General features: G+C 50.6%; 6 protein-coding genes across 8 annotated transcripts; 3 read left to right on the top strand and 3 right to left on the bottom strand.

The window, feature by feature from the left end:
• Positions 1–5,769: 5,769 nt before the first annotated feature.
• Positions 5,770–7,193, bottom strand: L3040_000779 (uncharacterized protein; the record flags this gene model as incomplete). Its single annotated transcript, XM_066155306.1, has 3 exons — positions 5,770–6,139; positions 6,187–7,060; positions 7,121–7,193. The coding sequence occupies 3 exons, from the start codon at positions 7,191–7,193 to the stop codon at positions 5,770–5,772; spliced, it is 1,317 nt and encodes a 438-aa protein (XP_066013339.1).
• A 316-nt stretch (positions 7,194–7,509) lies between these two features.
• Positions 7,510–9,928, top strand: L3040_000778 (uncharacterized protein; the record flags this gene model as incomplete). The annotated part of the gene is made up of 6 exons (XM_007288124.2): positions 7,510–7,595; positions 7,722–7,742; positions 7,993–8,450; positions 8,509–9,101; positions 9,154–9,401; positions 9,544–9,928. 6 exons carry the CDS (start codon positions 7,510–7,512, stop codon positions 9,926–9,928), a joined length of 1,791 nt encoding a protein of 596 aa, XP_007288186.2.
• Positions 9,929–10,469: 541 nt separating this feature from the next.
• L3040_000777 (uncharacterized protein) lies at positions 10,470–12,905 on the bottom strand (the record flags this gene model as incomplete). 2 transcript variants are annotated; one of them, XM_066155305.1, is made up of 2 exons in its annotated part: positions 11,714–11,813; positions 11,881–12,905. In XM_066155305.1, the coding sequence occupies 2 exons, from the start codon at positions 12,903–12,905 to the stop codon at positions 11,714–11,716; spliced, it is 1,125 nt and encodes a 374-aa protein (XP_066013338.1). The 2 variants fall into 2 exon arrangements, with proteins under 2 accessions (XP_007288187.2, XP_066013338.1); XM_007288125.2 differs by having other exon boundaries at positions 10,470–12,905.
• Positions 12,906–13,668: 763 nt separating this feature from the next.
• L3040_000776 (uncharacterized protein) lies at positions 13,669–14,019 on the bottom strand (the record flags this gene model as incomplete). Its single annotated transcript, XM_066155304.1, has 2 exons — positions 13,669–13,758; positions 13,816–14,019. 2 exons carry the CDS (start codon positions 14,017–14,019, stop codon positions 13,669–13,671), a joined length of 294 nt encoding a protein of 97 aa, XP_066013337.1.
• An 824-nt stretch (positions 14,020–14,843) lies between these two features.
• On the top strand, positions 14,844–16,308 carry L3040_000775 (uncharacterized protein; the record flags this gene model as incomplete). The annotated part of the gene is made up of 2 exons (XM_007288126.2): positions 14,844–15,067; positions 15,117–16,308. The coding sequence occupies 2 exons, from the start codon at positions 14,844–14,846 to the stop codon at positions 16,306–16,308; spliced, it is 1,416 nt and encodes a 471-aa protein (XP_007288188.2).
• An 848-nt stretch (positions 16,309–17,156) lies between these two features.
• L3040_000774 (uncharacterized protein) lies at positions 17,157–18,123 on the top strand (the record flags this gene model as incomplete). 2 transcript variants are annotated; one of them, XM_066155302.1, is made up of 4 exons in its annotated part: positions 17,157–17,181; positions 17,553–17,739; positions 17,807–17,930; positions 18,001–18,123. In XM_066155302.1, the coding sequence occupies 4 exons, from the start codon at positions 17,157–17,159 to the stop codon at positions 18,121–18,123; spliced, it is 459 nt and encodes a 152-aa protein (XP_066013335.1). The 2 variants fall into 2 exon arrangements, with proteins under 2 accessions (XP_066013335.1, XP_066013336.1); XM_066155303.1 differs by having other exon boundaries at positions 18,005–18,073.
• Between the last annotated feature and the right edge of the window lie 788 nt (positions 18,124–18,911).

Here is an 18,911-nt window from a genome sequence, read left to right as displayed (position 1 = left end):
TAGTCTTCCTTGAGCGTACATATCACTGTGCTTGCAGTACATCTTCGCAAGCTCGGTCAATTCGATTTCCAATTGGAAGGAGGTGTATGTCAAGTCTTTGGCTGATATAAAATTTGGCTATTTACTCGAGGTGCCGTTCATTGTGACTGATGATGATTAAGAAGAAGTCTGGCAGTTGAGTAATCACTCAATTATGGGCTTGGACGGATTTGGCGGCTTTCACTCTCATTTCTTGATTACAAAATATCTGGGATACTTACAGGGGTACGATTAGGTCGAAAGCCGGGTGCTATGTTGTACCTATACGGAAGTGTTTCTAAGGCTTTCGTTGGTCTATTCGCCTGCTTAGTTAGGCAACTCTTAGCGGGATATAATATACAGTGTTGGTCTGGAATAATTCTGCAGGATAAATAGTGTCGAGTATTTTCAGACTAGCGATTCGAGTGGTGCAACACACAAGATAAGTCACTGCCCTTTGTGTTAGGATCCTGCTGCTATCGTCATATATAAGAGAGATTTAAACACAAACAATTACAAAGTGTGATATGGTAGGAAAAGCCCCCTGCCCGACTGCTCAGTGTCTAGCTGTTCGGTGCCAGCTTGCAAGTCATCACGGTTTGGGACAACAAAATCCCACCGGCCAACCCTTCAATAAGGGCTATCCCTTCCCATGCCTTGGATCACTTCTAAGATGCAGTTTTGCTCTGCCTGCTCCTTCCGCAATCGATCACAGCAATAGCAGAAAGACACGGCGAGATAAACAGAAGTGACAACACTTCTTTTCTCAACAGCACTTTCATTTATTCGCTAACTTACGGGCTCTATACATTCTATCGCTATCCCCTCCTGTATCTGGAGCAAAAGCATAATTTCCGGATTGGACCCAACACCACCTCGCAGTTCCTCCTTATCAAACGCAATTTTTCTTCGTCTTCTGATTACTCTCTCATATGGATTCAAAGAAAGCTTTCTTTGTTGAGGATTACATACTTATTTCAGCTCGATAACAGCCGTCTACTTGTCTCTAAATTGATATGGTGAATTTCTCGAACATGCACATTTCGAGATTCAAGGCCTCGCCTGATTCCTTATGAGATAAACGAGGTCGAGGCTAGGGCATAGTATGTATATAAGGGAGACGAAGCTCTCTGTGGAAGGGACAGAACGAATTTACTCCGTTAGATTCTTCTTATGGCTGGCCCGGGACGGGGTATACCTTTTATCTAAAATCATGTTTTTTGAATTCGGCTTCGTAGCACGGTCAGGATTCCTCCTCAAAGTTGGGAAAGCGCGCTCTGCAGTGAGCAGATGAAAGCTGAGGCTATAGTGAAATGACGACGATTCATCTGTTGGCAGCGAAATCTCTTTTGGGCTTGAACTATCCCGGTGGGTCGTGTGTAATCGACAGACTGAGTTTGGGTTGGCTTTCGATTGATGTTCTCATGCTGCCGCGTGGTAATACTGCCAATATAATTCGGTCTCTTGAATAGTCCGAGGCAAATTGATAGATAATGGGGATCTATGTGTATAGTGTGGTTTGAATGCGGGTCCTTGCTGCATCTTTGTTAGCCCGAGGTTGGACAATTATAAGGCATCCTAACTGAGTATTGAAGATGCGTCCTCGAGTAGAGTGGGGCCGGCCGAGGTGATTTTATGGTGGTTAAATATCTTGCTATTTCAGTATGTGCACATTGCAACAAGAGATCGGCCGGATTTCGACAGCTGAGGCCTGTTTGTCATTCGCAACATCCAAGGATATTTGCAGGTCAAGACTCATGATTAGCTAGATTCTGATAGCTGAGGCCTATTTTTTACTCGCAATATCCAAAGATATTTAACAGGAATTGTCCCACGCCGAATTGGCTGTTCCGTAGCAATGGCAGCAACAGTATCCTTCACAGCAAAACTCTCTTGCGAAAACCGCCACTGGGGAAGCCATTTATGGAGTACTCGCGCATACCTTTTAATCTTCCAGACTCCAAATCAGATGATGGTGAAAAACGGGATAGAAAATTGATGGGGGATTTTCTGAACACAGCTTCCGCCTCATTGACCTTGTGCCTGTTATTGTGGTTGACGACGCTTGCAGAATCGACTGGTTGCTGGTTGGATCTCTTATGCGTTGTTGATCATTGCTTCTCGCTTGAAGAGGTGGATCTAGCAAGTGATGGAGTTTGGAACCTAGCTAGCTGCGTAAGCATTGGATTCTCTTAGACCAAGGAAGGAGTTGCATCCACGTAAGCTCTGCCGGACGGAAAGATATTCTGGGCAATTCTCGCCACCAGAATCTGCACTGCGTCGGGTTGGTAAGTACTGAAGCAGCGGGTCACTCCTTAGCGGTGCCATATTTCGGTCTCTTTCTCGTATTCTGATTGTTTACTTTCGCTTTATCGCCAAGGCTTAATAGCGTCAAAAGACACAGCCAGCTTGCTCTGAAGTCATAGTAGTATTTGAACTTTTGGTTTCTATTTCTGCAAACTAATTGAGGAAAAAACGGAGCTCTTTATTGATTGCGTAATGGAGTGAAAGCAAATGTAGAATTCGGAATCCGCATAAGTAGGTCTTGCAGCTATATCTAAAGTCTAGACCTAAAGCGAGAGCTGAGCTAAGCGAGGCGCCAAGGAATTATTCAGCTACAACTCCAGGTAAGCTTATCCGTCAAATACACTACTCACGCTAGGCATCAGAATACGAAGATCTTTCAGGGAATTTCCTCGAGGGATCGAAATCTACAGGTGATGAGAATGACAGAGTAATTTCTTCTATCCGATTCTCGACGATCCGAATGCTTCTCGTAGCTAAAGAAATGGATCGCAAAGTCGGTGGTCACTGGTCAAAAAGCGACTGGAATTTAACCGTGAGTGAGCTGCAATTTTCCATTTTTAATCTCCATCGAAGACCTCCACGAGTTCGGTATTGAAACCGGCTTCAGATGCTCTAATATAGTTGTAAAGTTAGAGAGTGTTTACAAAGTAAGCTCTCAAGCGAGCTTCTTCAAAGCTGCAGAAAGGTCCCCCAGATCTAACGCATAAAGATAGCAGTAGCTTCCTATGGAATTACCATCTCAAGCAGATATGTTAGATCCTAAGGAGGATCGCATGCAAGAGGGTTTATCATTGTATTTACCGAAACATGCAGGCCACCAGACTATAGACCCAGCCCTGTACGGCGCTAGCAACACCTCCAAAAAGCTCTCTATATATACTCAAGCTCCTTGAAGCCTTTCTGAGATTCAAGTCAAGAGATTCTCTTCCCAAACATTGGATCCTTGACCTTATTGAATTCTAATCGCCTAACAAAAGACTTCGACAGCGAAGATGAAAAAAATCCAACGTCGTCAAAGTAAACCTACTTACTAAATCCATGCCCTCTACAAGCTCTCTATAAGCTCTCATTACCAAAAACATACCCGATCCTCAACCCCCCCTTACCCTCCCTCCCCACGAACTCTCTACCAGGAGTTTACAAACATCCATCCAAATTCGCAATCTCCGCGCGCAGTACCTATTCAAGGTCAAGCCCCCCCCTCTTGTTCTTTTTCTCCTTAAAATCAATCCCAGCACACAGCTAACAACCCAACTCTAATACCCATCCCATCTCCCTCCTATCCTACAAAGTGGAATACTACTTCTTAGATTCCTCTCCTAGTCTCCAAATCCCTTCACACCACCCAACTCACCATTAATATGCCACCGTAGTGATCTGAACAATGAAGGTCACGGATAAAATCCGTAAATAGCGGTGGGGGGAAAGGGTGGGCTAGGTACTTCGTACAGATCAAGAGATTTGCGTCAGGTCATTCGTTGCCTATGCAAGATTCCGAGTGAAAGAATAATAATAAACCATGTCAGGTAAGTCAAATAAAATAGCAATACATTCTTCTCACGTTTTCCTCAATTACCTATCCTGACCGAAGAACGGGATGAAAACCATGCATAACATCAACATCAACATCGATATTCAGACCCATGGCAAACTCCCCGTAGCCAATTCAAACCTGTAACAAAAATCGAAAAATCAGGATCATGGTATCATGAGCATACGTCCACTCGACTCTCACTCGTAGCCATCATTCTCTTCAACACCCTCCTCCACCACCACCATCTCCTCCCCCTCCACCTCCCCCTCCACCTCCACCTCCACCATCTCCGCCTCCGCCTCCACCGCCTCCATCACCCCCTCCTCCACCTCCCACCCCATCACCGCCAAACCAGCCTCCCCCACCGTGATGTCCATGATGGCCGCTCGTACCACCGAAGTTACCGCCGTCAGAGACTGGATAATCCACGGAAGCATGGGCGTATCTCTTCTTCCTGTGCAAATCGTCAACCCCAAAGCCGCAAGAGATATACTCGAATCTGCCTTCTAATACAGCAAGGAGAAGGGTTGGGGGGTGGAGAGAGGAAAGGAGGGAGGAGAGATGTACCTGCGCGGTTGCTTCATCGGCGCTTGAGGATACGGGTTATACTGCGCCGGTCGGGGACCAGCGCCGTCGTATGGAGGCGTGGCTTTGCTTCCGAAACACATGTCTTGCTTTGGTCTGTTTTGGTGCTATGGTTGTTTGTTTGTTGGTTTGTTGGTTTGTATGTATGGCATCCGAGAATGAGGAGCTGGACTGCCTACCTTTAATACATACTCGTCAGGAACGGAGCTGAGGATTTAGCTAAACTCGCCTGCGCTAGTCTGAACTGCGCCATCCACAGGCAGCCGGTCGGTAGCACTTGATGCGTCAGATCTGTCATCCAGCAGGCACGAAGGAGCTCTTGAAGGATCTATCAGCCTTGTAACGTTACGTCGCCAAGGCGACTTTCACGTAAGGCTGAAAAGGTCACACTCCCCTATGATTGGATCGGCGAGCTGCGCCTTATTCATGACAAACGTGACAATCTCGTAAGTCGATGCTTCGATATTGCTTTTGAAGAACGGAGTGGACTGTGAGTGGTGATTATGCGGGCGCCTGGTTTTGAATAGAAGGAGGGCGCAGTGGAGGCTGAGACCGAATGGGGAAGCATCGAACCGCTGTCTGTTGATGTTGATGTTGCGGACGGAGGTATTCGGCTATAGCATAGGAAATGTTCGGGAAGATGAGATATCGAGGCTTAGGTAGGTCGAGAGAAGCGATTTTGTCTGACGTGAAAGCTTATCGTCAGATCGGGCTGAACGGAGTTCAGGTGTTATGATATCGTGGGCGCAGTTGGTCAGTTGACACAGAGCCAACTCGAGGTGGCATGCATCTATGGTGAAATGATACCAATAAGCAAACCTCAAGTCAAGCAGCCCGGACTAACTACGCCCAAACCATATTATCGTGATTGACACGCAGCACTTGCAGGGGGCTTGCACACCCGGTGAAGGAGGCAGACCCGAAAGATTCACATCCCGGGGTTGTCTGACTTCCCAAAGGCTCGTTGCATCTTGCAAGTCAATCTGGAATTCAGTCTGGGACATGAGAGGAGTTGAAAGTAGATGAATTGGGCCTGGAATTGGGTCAGAAGTCAGTGGATGATTGCTGGTTCAGGAGGTCTTTATTGCATGCCGCAGCGAATTTCGACTCAAATTTTGGGACGTTAAAAGACATAAGAAGTGATGATAGGCACTTGCCAAAAAAAAAAAATAGATACTTCGGTTGATTGCTAGGAAAGTGCTAGGTGAGAGAATCAGTTACAAGAAGGCAGAGATAGTATACACCCTGATCGTTGACCAGTCCACAACCATGCTTTTAATGCGCAGGTCTTACCTACACAGCAACATAACTCAGTCGTTGCTTTGTCAGCCCTTGGAAGTATACTTCTTCTGATTCTTCCGCAATTCCTTCTCCCTCTCCCTCTCGAGGAATTTCTTCTGTCCCTTGGCGTCTAGAGCTTTCAATTCAAGATCGCGCTTCACTTTCTTGGCCTTCTCTTTCTCGATGTTTCGCTCTTCAGCCTTTACGTCGTCGTCGGCCTTTTGGAGCTTACGGATCAGTTCGTCACGGGTGTTGCGCACTTTGCGCAGGACTTCGGGGCGGAAATGAGCGGACTGGGCGAGGATATCGGTAACACGGATGAAGTATTGGAAGATAGAGAGAATCGGGGAGAAATCGCTGGAAGGAATTCGGAGTGACAGGTATATGCGCTTTTTGGGGGCGGTCTCCTCGAGTCTGGACAAAGTCAGCAATGGATTTGACATCATGTATATTTTACTGACTTCAATGGCCGGTCAATAGGCTGATCGGTAATGATCAAGTGGTTGAATAGCTCTCCAGCATTTTCGATGGCCTGGATGAGCTCAGGGGTCAAGAGGAAGTCAGTGATCTCGGCACTTTCACTCATCACAGTAGCCCAACTTGGTAGCTTTGGGCTGTCCTTGGTGCTAGTGATCGAGACATCATATCTCTCTTCACGAAGCTGCTTCATGGTCTCCTTGTTCACAATCGCCCAAACGAACCCATCGTAGTTGCTCTTGGTATCCTTGCGCACCTCGTGAGCCCCGGGAACTTGGCCCGTAATTGTCAGGGCCTCACGCCCGTCGAACGGGTAGAGAACAGCCTCCATCTTCTCAACTGGCGCCTGCATACTGTCAAAGAACAGACTCAGCACGAACTCGAAGAACATCGTGAGCGGGCTGTATCTCTTGAAGAGAGTGAGGGTCACATCGACGAATGCGACATTTTGTCTACCAGTCGCGTAAGTCGCAAACTCGTTGGGAGCCTTTTCTTTCAAGAGATCTTCGGGGAGCTCGAGAATCTGGGTCGCGCCGTCAGGGGCCCTTCGACCCCCAAATCCTACCAAGGCAAATTCCTTCTGGAGGACAGTCGCATGCGCGTCAATCCATGCCTTCGCCCTCTTTCGGTTCGAGCTTGTGCCCAGGATGTGGACCATGATGATGATCAAGATTAATCCTATAATGACAGCCTCCTGCTTGAAATCGCCCAGGGAGTGCCGCTCGTGGATGTTGTACCATTTCGTGTAGGGGACCGCCGCGCCCGTTGGAGCAGCTCCTGCGCGCATGAAGCTAACCGGAGATGAGGCGGCAAATGCTGCCGGCGCTGGCTCTGGGGCACTGGCGAAATCTGCGAAGTCTGGATGTGGGGGATTAGTACCTCGCCGTGATCCTGAATTGCGCCGGAGAGCTTGCTTACCTGAGTCGCCAGCGGGAATTGGGGATGCGGATGGATTGGAGCCTCCGAAGAGGGCTTTGAACAATGCCGCCATCAGGGATATGTGCAGCTCTCAGCGAGTGGATGGCTGTCGCGTGAGTAGAGAGTGTGGGAAAAAAGAGTGACTGAGGATGGAGATAATCTGGTCTGGGCTCGCTCGCTCGCTCCGTCAGCCTCAGGCCCTCAGCCCTGTCAGGTGAGGTGGGAGACGCTAGTGCACGTGCACGCCAATTCAGCGTCACCCTGGTCTACATCATCCTTCTTGGCGTTTTCGTCCCAAAGTTCACTTTTCGGCGTTAAGACTGAACACCACCATCGCCAGCCACAAAGTCCGAACCGAGGTAGTCCCGTCGCTTACAGCTAACCGAACAATGGCTTACCCTATGGTCACATCGTGCCTCAAGCATCTGGGTGATTGTCTCTGTCTCTGTGCATGCAGAGACGATGAACCAAGAGAGTGAGTAAATCAATTCTTCCTGCTCTGCTGAACAATTAATCCACCCTTGATCCATCCTCCCCTCCGTCTCTCTGCGTGGAGGCGCCTTACTTTTATTAACTTTTACTAACTTTTTATTACTTCCAGCCTGACTCCTCTTCTCTCACGGTACGTTCCAGATCAACATCTTCATATCACGTGATGTAAACAACCTGCCAGTGGCCTGGCCGGGAATTCTTCTTTTGCTGTAAGCAGCAGATGGCCAGAATTACCACACACAGATCGAGAATCTTTGAATATTCGTTCAGTGCTGTTGGGATATGCAGGAACTATACTGTTATTCATACTCCCAGTTTCAAGTCCATCCATCGTACAAGCTATTATGCCATTACATCTCCTAACAATCATCTTCTGTCAGAACTCCTGCTTCTTCAATGGGCAGACCACGTCAATATGGCACCAGACGCCGAAATGTTGCCCCTACAGCTGACGCGATATTCGGTCAGCGAGCGTCTCCAACTTCATCAACCCGAGGGACCCTTGGCTCTCAAGAAACCCGCTCTACCCGCTCTACCCGCTCTCAACCTTTGGACGACTGGCGCTCCATAACTCAAACACTCGACGAAGTTTCCCAGGAGTCTCCTCGGCCAAAAGCCAACCAAGATGAATCCAGCGAGTCTAGGGATTCCGAGGAAGAAGATGGAGAAGTCGAGCCCGGCAGCAACGACGACAGCAGCCAAGACACTGGCAACGATGAAGCAGAGCCCGAAAGTGACGCAGAAGATTTAGATACTGACTCTAGGGTTGCCGATAGATCTGCCCCTCTTCAAGAGGACTCCATACTGCCTAACTCCGAGCATACTGGCATCGATCGCAGTAATTCTCCCGCAATCTTTCGTTTTCTTTTCAGATCAAGTAACTAATTACAGACCAGCCTACTATGGAGAGCCCGCACCCAAGCATCTGGCAATCCTTGCTGATGCGTACAAAATTGACCGAGGCTCCGAATTGATTGTCTCCAAGTGGTCTGAAGTGATCCCTCCTTCTGCCATTATTTCCAAGATAGCCGAGGCGTCCTTCGCAGAAGTCTATCGGATTAACATTAAACAAGGGACATCTATTATCAAACTTTTACAGCTTAATGTTCCTAATGATCCCGCTTCTTCTTTGATTGAGACGGCTATTGACGCAATAGACCTTGTTGCTGAGATCCGTATCATGAACATTCTCGCCGAAGTTCCAGGATTTGTCGGTTTTAAAGATGCACATCTCATGAAAGGCAAATGGGCCCCGGCTCTTCACGTGGCTTATACAGAGTATCTCGGGAAAGAAATTGGGGAGGAGGCAAACTCATACTTTCCGGATCCCGAGACCTTTACGGATGAGTCCACTTTCCTGGTTCTTGAACTCGCCGATGCAGGAACCGTGTTGGACGAATGCGAGGTCGCGACGATTGATCAAGTCTGGGATCTGCTACTCGGTGTCATCATGGCTTTGGGTCGGGCTGAGGTTGAGTGCGAGTTTGAGGTATCTCCCCCCCTCCTACCAAAGATCTACCGACCGACTTACAACTTTCCAGCATCGCGATTTGCACGAGAACAACATCTGCGTCCGGCAAAAGAGCCATGTCCCCGCGCATGACCCAGCCACTGATGGCAACGTCAAATACGGCTTCTCCGGCTACGCAGTCACGATCATCGACTACGGTCTCTCCCGCGCCAAGGTCAAGAACGGCGACATCGTATTCAAAGATCTGGAGAAGGACCTCGAGCTCTTCCACGGCGAGGGCAGTGGTATAAGCGGCATGCAATTTGACAATTACCGTCGGTACGTTTCGCTTCCCCCCTCGCTTCCGCCCCTCCCTCCCTCCCTCTTTTCCCGCCACTCTCAGCAAATCAAGTACAAAACAAAACAGATCTGCACAGAATACAATTTTTATTGCCTCGCTAATCCAATTCTCGAAACTCAGCATGCGAACCCACCTCTTCACCGGCACCCACACCATGCTCCCGGCCTCCTGGCACGACGCCTCCTCCCTCGACCTGAACCAAGGTCACTCTTGGTCCGAGCACATCCCCTACACCAACGTCCTCTGGATCCGCTACATCCTCTTCTACCTCACCAAGACCCTCAAGAAGTCCTGCACCTCCTCCTCCAAGTCCAAGGACGCCCTCAAGGACTTCGAGGCCGAGACGAAGGAGCTGAAACACAGACTGGACGTGCGAACGAAGCATAAGGGCGCATTTGGGAGTGCGATGGAGGTCTTGAATTATGTGTTTGAGAAGGGCTGGGTGGGGAATGAGATCTTGGAGGGGTTCGGGGTGGATAGTATATTATCTGATGGTGGTGAGTGATAAGCGGGAGTGTGACGACAGGTTGAGAGAGAGGGAGGGAGAGAGGGAGGGAAAGAGGGAGGGAAAGAGGGAGGGAAAGAGGGAGGGAGAGGGAGGGAGAGGGAGGGAGAGGGAGGGAGAGGGAGGGAGAGGGAGGGAGAGGGAGGGAGAGGGAGGGAGAGGGAGGGAGAGGGAGAGAGAGGGAGGGAGGGATGGCGAGGAGGGGCTGAAAGATTTTTGGGCATATGAAATTGGAGTTTGGAGCGGGTTGAAATAAAGGGATATGCACATCGCATAGAGAAGCGTTTCGGGTGGGGGGGGAGGGGGGGTGAGGTCGGTAAATCTATAGGACCGAAAGATCAAAGTCGAATTCAAACTTCTTGCCGACCAACGAGGACAAAAAGATATCCTTCGAGTCTAAGAGATCAATTCATATTAACAATCTCTATCTAACCCTCATCTTCGAAAAAAATTCACAGGATATCGCATGAAAATCGCCCAGATCCAACTCCACGCATCAGAGAACCGCTGGAAACCCATCACTCATCTACATAGTATCTGCTTACCGAACCCCCAAACAAATCTTCAACCAGCTCTTTGCCTTCGCGCTCTCGTAAACATCACTCGGCATCCGGATCACCGTCTCCCTATACAAACAATCATTCTTGAAGCGCCAACTACAGAGAACAGCCCTCAACATGCCCCCCTCCCTCCCACACAGCAGCGCCACCGTGGGCGGCCTCTCGGCGCTAAACACGCTAACTGACAGGCTCCCCGTATCCACCAGCGTGAACAGGTGGTGTCGAGGCGGCAGACTACTCTGCACCCGGGCGAGCCCCGCAGTATCAGTCAGACAGCCCGCGATCCAGTCCGGCTCGCGGCCCACGCGCTCGACCGGGTCGCGGTAAGGGTAGCAGAACGGGGTGCTCGAAGCCTCGTAGCTCAGCCGGCCGTTATCGTTGCCAAAGACCAGCGGCTCGAGTTCCGCCAGCGGCAGCACGCCCTCGAAGCCCACCAGGCTCGGCGAGCTCTGCAGCACCTGCCCGCCGTACAGCCGCCGCACGGAGAACGGGCCGACGAGGCTCAGCAGGAAGCCGACGGCGAAGAAGGCCGCGACGAGCACCTCCAGCGCGAACAGCAGGCTGTTGCCCTGCAGGCCGTCTGAGAAGGTGTAGAAGGGCGCGTAGGTGATGGCCAGGTTCAGGCCGAACAGGAACCACCAGGCGCCGGCGATGACGGAGAGCTCTGCAAGCAGCTTCTTCATGCCGAAGTGGCGCACGACGTTCGCGCGCGGGAAGCCCTTCCACCGGATGTGCATTGCCTTGCAGTTGTCTAGCAGAACCGTGTTGTTTTCGTCGCCGACGCCGACGACCTGGCATAAAGGCGTGATGTCCCAGAGGTGGGTGTGGTAGAGGTCTGGCTGGGCGAGCTGTTCGAAGGCGGAGCCCGTGCTGTGAGGGGAGGGTAGGAGGGAGACCATACGCTCGATTAGGTGGTCCGAGTCGTTGGCTAAAGAAAGGCGGGCGATGGCTTGGAAGAGAGTGTCATCGGCGTCTTTCTCGATGCGGTAGTGTAACAGGCCCATTAGGGCGTATGCAACGTCTGCTTTGGCAAAGGCTTGGTAGTTGTTTGTGAAACGGTCGCTGAGGGCTGCGATGGCGCTGCTCAGAATTTCTAAGCGAGATAGGGTCAGTTGGCCGGTAAAGTGTTCTGCGAGGAGACGGGTTGGGCCGCCGTCTTCAGAGTCGGAATCCTGGGCGCAATCTTCCCATACTGAGCCGGTCATCTCGACCTTCTTCATGGTTGTCATTTTGAAGCTGTCATCTGTCGGCGTACACCAGTAAATCGCGTCGCCGGGTGCAAGAAGCGCTTCAGGGAGTGTCCACATTCGAGATCCCCATTCTTGCTTCAGGGTGAGGGAGTCACTTTTGAGTATGACGACGACGTGGGAGCTGCCACGGATAACATCGCACATTCTGTAGACGTCTGCGTCCAAGAGAGAACCCTTTTCAGGGGCTCGGCAGCGGTAGTCGAGCCAGTATGCGGATTTTCCGGCTTGGATAGCAGAGTATGCGGCCATCTTCTCAATCATGTTTCTGCCTGCGGGCGAGTTATCTGTATCAAAATGCCGGTTGGCGTAGCTAATAAAGACATATGATATATCCCTTGCTGGATTTTCATCAAGAACCCATTCGCCATCTCTGAACACAACCAGCTGTCTCGGACGAAGAAGCCGCTTGCGAGACGAGACATCCTTTTTCGCCAGCACGGTGCTGGTCTTGGTAGGCCTCATATCCAGAGGATTGATAGCGTGTTTCGGCCACTTCCAATGGTAGCCCGGGAAATCCTTGTAGAAGTCCTGGATCTCATCGCTCTCCCACTTCGCAGTCGTAGGCAGCACCAGCAAGATCTGCAGCGGAAACGCCACAAACATGATGCGGAAGAACGTGTTGATTCTCCCATGAACGCTGCGCTTGCCATCTTTATCCGGATTCGAAGGGCCCAAAGCCCACTCGGCAACCTTCAGCACCGTCGGCACAGACCCTGTAATCCTCGTGCGTCGCCAATCCCCAGACGCCATCTGGTTCTGGAAGACATATCGAGAAGCTTGAACAACCAGCCGTCGTGGAATGTAGTTCGTCGGACTGAGATACGTAGCCACGTCGTCGTATTTGTGCGCCACCTGGCCGAGATGGTTGCGGAACAGATACCGGCCTTTCTCATCCGACTCGAGGATGGCGGCGCTGTCGAAGGGAGTCTGCTCCTGCGTGACGGGCCGGTGGAACCAGTGCCCGTTGAACCCCCTTTTGCCGTCGAACTCGGCTGCAAAGTGTTTGGCGACATGCTCAGCGGCTGATTCCTTCTTCCGCCTCAACCAGCTGGGCTTTTGAGCAGTGGGTTGGGGGTGAGGAGACGAGGAGAATTCGCGACCGGCTGATGTTATGGATGCTGGTGTGACTTCTGGAATGGGCTTGCGTTGGACATCATAGCTGTCCATCTTGACTCTAGTCTCTTTCTTTTCGTTACACAGAACTCGACAAGAGTCTAAGGAAAAACCAGAGCCAAAAGAACGCAAAAATTACAGACGGAAACAAAGCACGGAGAACAACTAACAGCGAGAGGGAAGCACATCATAATTAAGCTCGCTTGCAATTCCCTCAATTTGAGGGCCACGCGCAGCTGACGGCGACAGAGTTGCACGACACCAGTATTCTCCCGCGAGGCGTACAAGGATATCTACGAGCTGACAGCGGATTCGCCACTTCGTTCGGGGTGGTGATCAGACCAGGCCGAGAACAGTACGACGTACCGAGAAAACGTACGGTCGTGGATGTGGAGATGAGGAGATGGGGAGATGGGAAGATGAAATGTCAATGCCTGCGGAGGATGCCAGGGCCGTGTCGTAATGCCAGCAACGCTCGCATATTGATGACTGCTGATGAGTGCTGAAATCGCGAGAATGGAATAGAGAACAAAACGAGATGGCATTCACCCTCAACAACGAAAGCAAGCCACAATAAATAGCATTCAAAACTTAACCTCCATGCTCCGCACCGCAGACTGATAGGCTAACCTGCGGCGCAACAACCGGGGCCGGCACCCCTTCCAAACTAGCCGACTGCACACAATCCTGGGCCTATTAACGGTGAGACGCAACTTCTTGCTCTCACCATACACCACCCTCCTCATCCTGATAGTAGAGCCCAGGCAAAGAGTGATGCGCCTTCAGTTCATGCCAGGAGCTGACAGTGATGCAGTCGTCACACCAGAATCTGAAATCTGGGAACAAGGAATTCTGCTGTTCGAACCCGAGAGTAGCGAGTCCTTCGAAGGGGTGTCTTTTGAGGTCTCTGGATGCGAACAGTGTGAGAGGAGAGGCATATGCGGTTGATAGGGGGCAAACGTGCCTTCCGGTTCGCTCTCGCCACTATCTCAGTAGGCGCTTCAGTTGCTCTCTTCGTTGCAGAATCATCATTGGAGTCTTGCCATCCCGATGGTTTTACCAACGAGGCCCTGATCTGCTCAATTCGTTCCCGAAACGTGCTGCTGCTAATGATGATGAATGTAACCAGGTACCCGAGTAGCACGAGGTACTGTGCGATGGACCACATTGGTGTGAGTGACATGGCTGATTAACGGCATAGCGTATACCACGACGTCTGGTTTGATCTCTGGCATAATATTAATGATTATCGATTCATAGGGAGAATTTGATTGATAGTCACTTGTGGGGTAACACAAGCTCAACTACCAGCGCCGGATGGAAGGTCGACGGATATGTAGAAATATATATATATATCCAAACAAAATATATATTCTTCCTGTTGGTTTTGGCTTGTATGTCGCCCGCCGGTAACCCACTACAGGCCGTCATCAAGGCTGAGTGGCAAGCGGATCGAGCAGTGGCATTGTCGGCGCCAGGAGAGCAGATAATCGGAGCCAAATGTCGAAATGTCGAAATTCATCTCTGCCACTCAACACTCCGTGCTGGAGCTTCGAACTTGCGGCATGAAATATGCAGAACATACTTGCATCGCATCAGAGTGCAGTCATGTTACGCGGTCATCTCGACACACCCAAATTTGTATGGGAGAGGGCGGCCCGCTAGAGAATCCCTAGTGACCCTGGGCGCCGCTCGACAGGGGGTACTTAAGATATGCCCTGGGGTATGTAAAGCTGATTAGGAGGGCAGTTTCCACCGCGGCTGTCCTGACAAGTGAAAGCTTGGGCGTGTCACAACGTCAGTCATGAAGCACGAGGCAGGTGGGAGGAACATGGACTTTGATAGATGTGATTGATATTGAGCATCCAAGGGCGAAATTCAGGTTCCACGAAACCCCCCCTCCAACTCTCCTAACCAGCTAGCTAGACAGCCGACTTAGAGATCCCTTCGCATCTTTCGCGATTCCCATCGTAAACCTCACTACCGGCGAACATGGGCGGAGATCCGGGCGCGATAGACCGGCTGCGTGCCATCTTTGACCGGCCAAACCGCGAGCAGCAGTACGAGCCTATCGAGGAAGATAACTCGGATGGCGACGAGTATGTACGGAGGAGACCGATACTCGATGCGCCGGACGACGATGGGGAGGCGGAGGGGTTCTCATGGTTCGAATACTCCATCTTTCTCTTGCTAGGAGTTGCGATGCTTTGGGCATGGTAAGTCGCAGATCTCGAACTTTTAGACATCCGTGTTGACTGTGAGCAGGAACATGTTCTTAGCAGCAGCCCCCTATTTCCAAACCCGGTTCGCAGACAACCAAAATATCCTCGACCACTTCCAGCCTGCCATTACCTCTGTTGCCTGCGTTACAAACCTCTCCTCCATGTTCGTCCTCGGACAGCTGCAAGCAAAAGCTTCTTACCAAAAGCGAATCCTCTGCGCCCTCGTCCTGAACCTAGTCGTGTTTGCCCTCCTCACGATCTCAGTCAACTACTTTCGCGGCATCTCGGCAACCGCATACTTCGTATTTACCCTGATCATGGTATTCTCTACGTCTGTAGCCACAGGGCTTTGTCAAAATGGAGCATTTGCATTTGCATCAAGTTTTGGCAGGCCGGAATATATACAGGCGATCATGACCGGACAGGCTGTCGCTGGAGTCCTGCCCTCGGTTGCCCAGATCCTAGCTGTTTTGTCCGTCCCAGTGCCAGACCATTGGGCCGACGCCGAGGAGGAGCAGCGAGTTGCAGATACGGAGAATCTCACCTCGGCAACTGTATACTTCTTGACAGCTACTGGAATCAGTATGTTGACGCTCATTGCTGTGGTACCGCTAATCCGCAAGCACAATCGTATATTAGAGAGCAACACGTTGATGCCCGCCACCAGCGTCCAGGGAGCAGAACAGGCCAAGCGGAAGGTCGTAGGCATGTGGACGCTCTACAAGAAACTGCACTGGCTCGCGGCATCCGTCTTTCTCTGCTTCCTCATCACCATGTTCATGCCTGTCTTCACGCAAAAGGTCCTCTCCAACATTCCCGAAGACGAGGCTCCACGCCTCTTCCGCCCATCAGCCTTCATCCCCCTTGGCTTTCTCATCTGGAACCTAGGTGACCTGGGCGGTCGACTGATGACTCTAGGCCCTTTACATGCACGCAACCGACCTGTGTTACTCTTCATCATCTCCATCCTCCGAGGAGGCTTCTTACCACTGTACCTGCTCTGCAACATCATGGGGAAAGGTGCCGTCATCCAAAGCGATGCCTTCTACCTAATCTTTGTTCAATTCCTCTTCGGCCTCTCGAACGGCTGGCTAGGCAGCTGCTGCATGATGGCTGCCGGCGACTACGTTCTCGACAGCGAGCGTGAAGCAAGCGGTGGCTTCATGGCCATCAACCTAGTAGCTGGCTTGACGGCCGGATCTTTGCTGAGTTTCACTGCAGCGGGCGTGTCGTAATATAACATGATGGCAGGCATTGACAGAGGCGTTTTGTGTGTATTCATCGGCGTTGTTGGCTGGGATATCACTGGATCTGCAGGCGGCGTACTTGAACACATTGGGTGAGCGACGAGAATTTAGAGCTTCTGATTCCGCATTAGTATCAGCCCTTGATACGTAGAACACTTTGTACCAACATCGATGCACTTTGATTTTGCTGTTTTTCATGCCTTGCCTTGCTTTCCTATGCTTGTGATCTTGAGCTTGGATTTGTGCATGCATATTTCGTATTACCCGCTGCCGTTGATTCTCCTCGTGCTCGTTATTTGCTGTCTCCCAGAGTAAAGGGGTGTAGCTGATAATGCCAGCAGCCCAAAACTTTGGAGGATCCCACATAGCCAGCCCCCTTTCTTACTACAAACTATGAGACCCAGGTGGTCCATGACGTACTACGTACAAGCTTCTCTTTCCTCGTCCTCCTGTTTTCCAGATTCACAATGCGATTGTTTGAACCCCGCTATGCCGTTCTTGTCATGTCTCGTGACCTGGGGTCAACTGCACCTTTCCCCTTTGGCTCTAGCGGCGCTAGTAGCTCTAGCGCCCACATATGTATAAGAAATTTCGCGGCCTGAACTCACGGAGTAACCTCCTAACGCAATAACTTAATTCCGAGCCGAAGTAGGACCGGCCCGCGTTAACCGAGACACTAGCAAACAAATCCAAACACTTCAAGGTACGCTGCGCTTTCTCTCTCCTATCTTTCTCTCTCATCCTTCTCCCACCTCCTTGTTATTCAGCATAGCATTTTCTAGACAAGGCCACCCTCAATCCCCCTTTTTCCCTTCCCTTTCTCTCTGCTATTCAGAATGATTTTCAAGACAAGGCTACCAGGTGAGTTCACAAGATCGTGATTTCTCAGATGGCGGCGCCTGCTAGGGGACATTCTTGCCCCTTCCTGCGCGCCAGCATCTGGTCGCGCAGCCAGACAGCTGTATATTCTGCACGATATCTTACACTCTGTTCACCTTCACCTTAACCCTCACCTTCTTCACCTTCACCTTCGCCTTCACCTTCACCTTCACCTTCACCTTCACCTTCACCTTCCCCTTCCCCTTCCCCTTCCCCTTCCCCTTCCCCTTCCCCTTCTCCTTCCCCTTCCCCTTCAGAACTTCTCTTCCCTTCATAACTGTCAAGTATCAGTGGGCCATTTGTATGATATGGCAGATTTGAGATCACTTTGGCTAATCCAACAATGACTACAGCTAAAAATGGTCAACTGCCCAGAGGTGGGTTGCAGTTTCACCTGCCACAAGGCTCGTGGAATGAGCAACCACCGTGTGGCCAAGCACCCACCTACCACCCCGTACCAGTTCGTCTGTACGGTGGTGGCGGTGCCTGCGTGCAATATGAGCTTTCCGACGAAGGCAAATCTGGCACAACATGTCAGACGTATCCACCCGGCCCCGGGGGTTGACCCCAAACCCTTTCTTTGCCCCATAATTTGCTGCGGAACCAGGAGTGACTCCCTGGCCGACCAAAAGAAGCATATGCGGGGTCCCCACGGCCTCTTCCCTTGCCCGGTTCCGAAGTGCAAGGAGGTCCAGTTCCGTACTGTGTTGGAGATGCAACATCACCAACAGGTAAAGCCTTCCTTCACTCGATCTACATCTCCATTAAATGGCTCTTTGACAGCTAACATGGTTCATTCAGACAGTCCATGGTTCTGTCGCTCTGCCCGCTCTTCCTGCGCCGCCCGCTCATGCTGCGCCGGTCGCCCAAATGACAACTCCTGTTGCGCCGGTAGCACAGATGACAACGCCTGCTGTGTCGTAGCGGCAGTGTCGAAGGCGACGAGGACATGGCCGATGCTTCATTTCCCCATGGGTGAATTTCTTGCGATCCATGGAAGGTTTCGCCCTTCTACAGACTTCCCCTACGGAATGCTTTTTGGTGGTAGATTACGCATTGAATGAATCACCATTTCAATGCACCTTTTTCAAAAGTGATTTAATTCTTTCTACCAATTACTATGGAGTATAGTATAATTCCTGGTGCAGCCAGACTGACTACTCTTAATAAAACCCCCTCCCCCCACCCCAAAAAAAGTGTTTTTTTTTTTTTTTTTTTTTTTTTCCAAGTTTTTACTTCTAAAATCAAACCAGACCAGACCAGACGGAGCCAGCTCTGTATGTACGTGATTAGAGACACACGGAGCATAGAGAAGGGACTTGGGGAGTTTTGTTTAGCTTCGCAGATTGCCCAGTCAAAGCTAAGGAAAGAAAGAACACACTGTGGAAAGCGTTTTTGGCATTTTGACATCGGCGCGTGATGAGATAGATGGATGCGTACGGCTTGAGTTGGTTTGCGACGTAAACTTCGTGAGGTGTGTGTGTTGTTTCTGGAATTGCGGAAGTGAAGAACTGAAGATGCGGTATGGAAGATCGCAGTTGGATTGGATGGCTTTTTCAACTGGCATTGTGCAAGCGGGGTTTTTTCTTTCTTTCTTTCTTTCTTTCTTTCTTTCTTTCTTTCTTTCTTTCTTTCTTTCTTTCTTTCTTTCTTTCTTTCTTTCTTTCTTTCTTTCTTTCTTTCTTTCTTTCTTTCTTTCTTTCTTTCTTTCT

The sequence above is a fragment of the Drepanopeziza brunnea genome (assembly GCF_022702325.1).
Source record: "Drepanopeziza brunnea f. sp. 'multigermtubi' strain 214-2 chromosome Unknown ctg1, whole genome shotgun sequence".
Lineage (NCBI taxonomy): Eukaryota > Fungi > Ascomycota > Leotiomycetes > Helotiales > Drepanopezizaceae > Drepanopeziza > Drepanopeziza brunnea.
The sequence above is the reverse complement of the archived record's forward strand: the minus strand, read 5'-3'. Positions and strand labels throughout refer to the sequence as shown.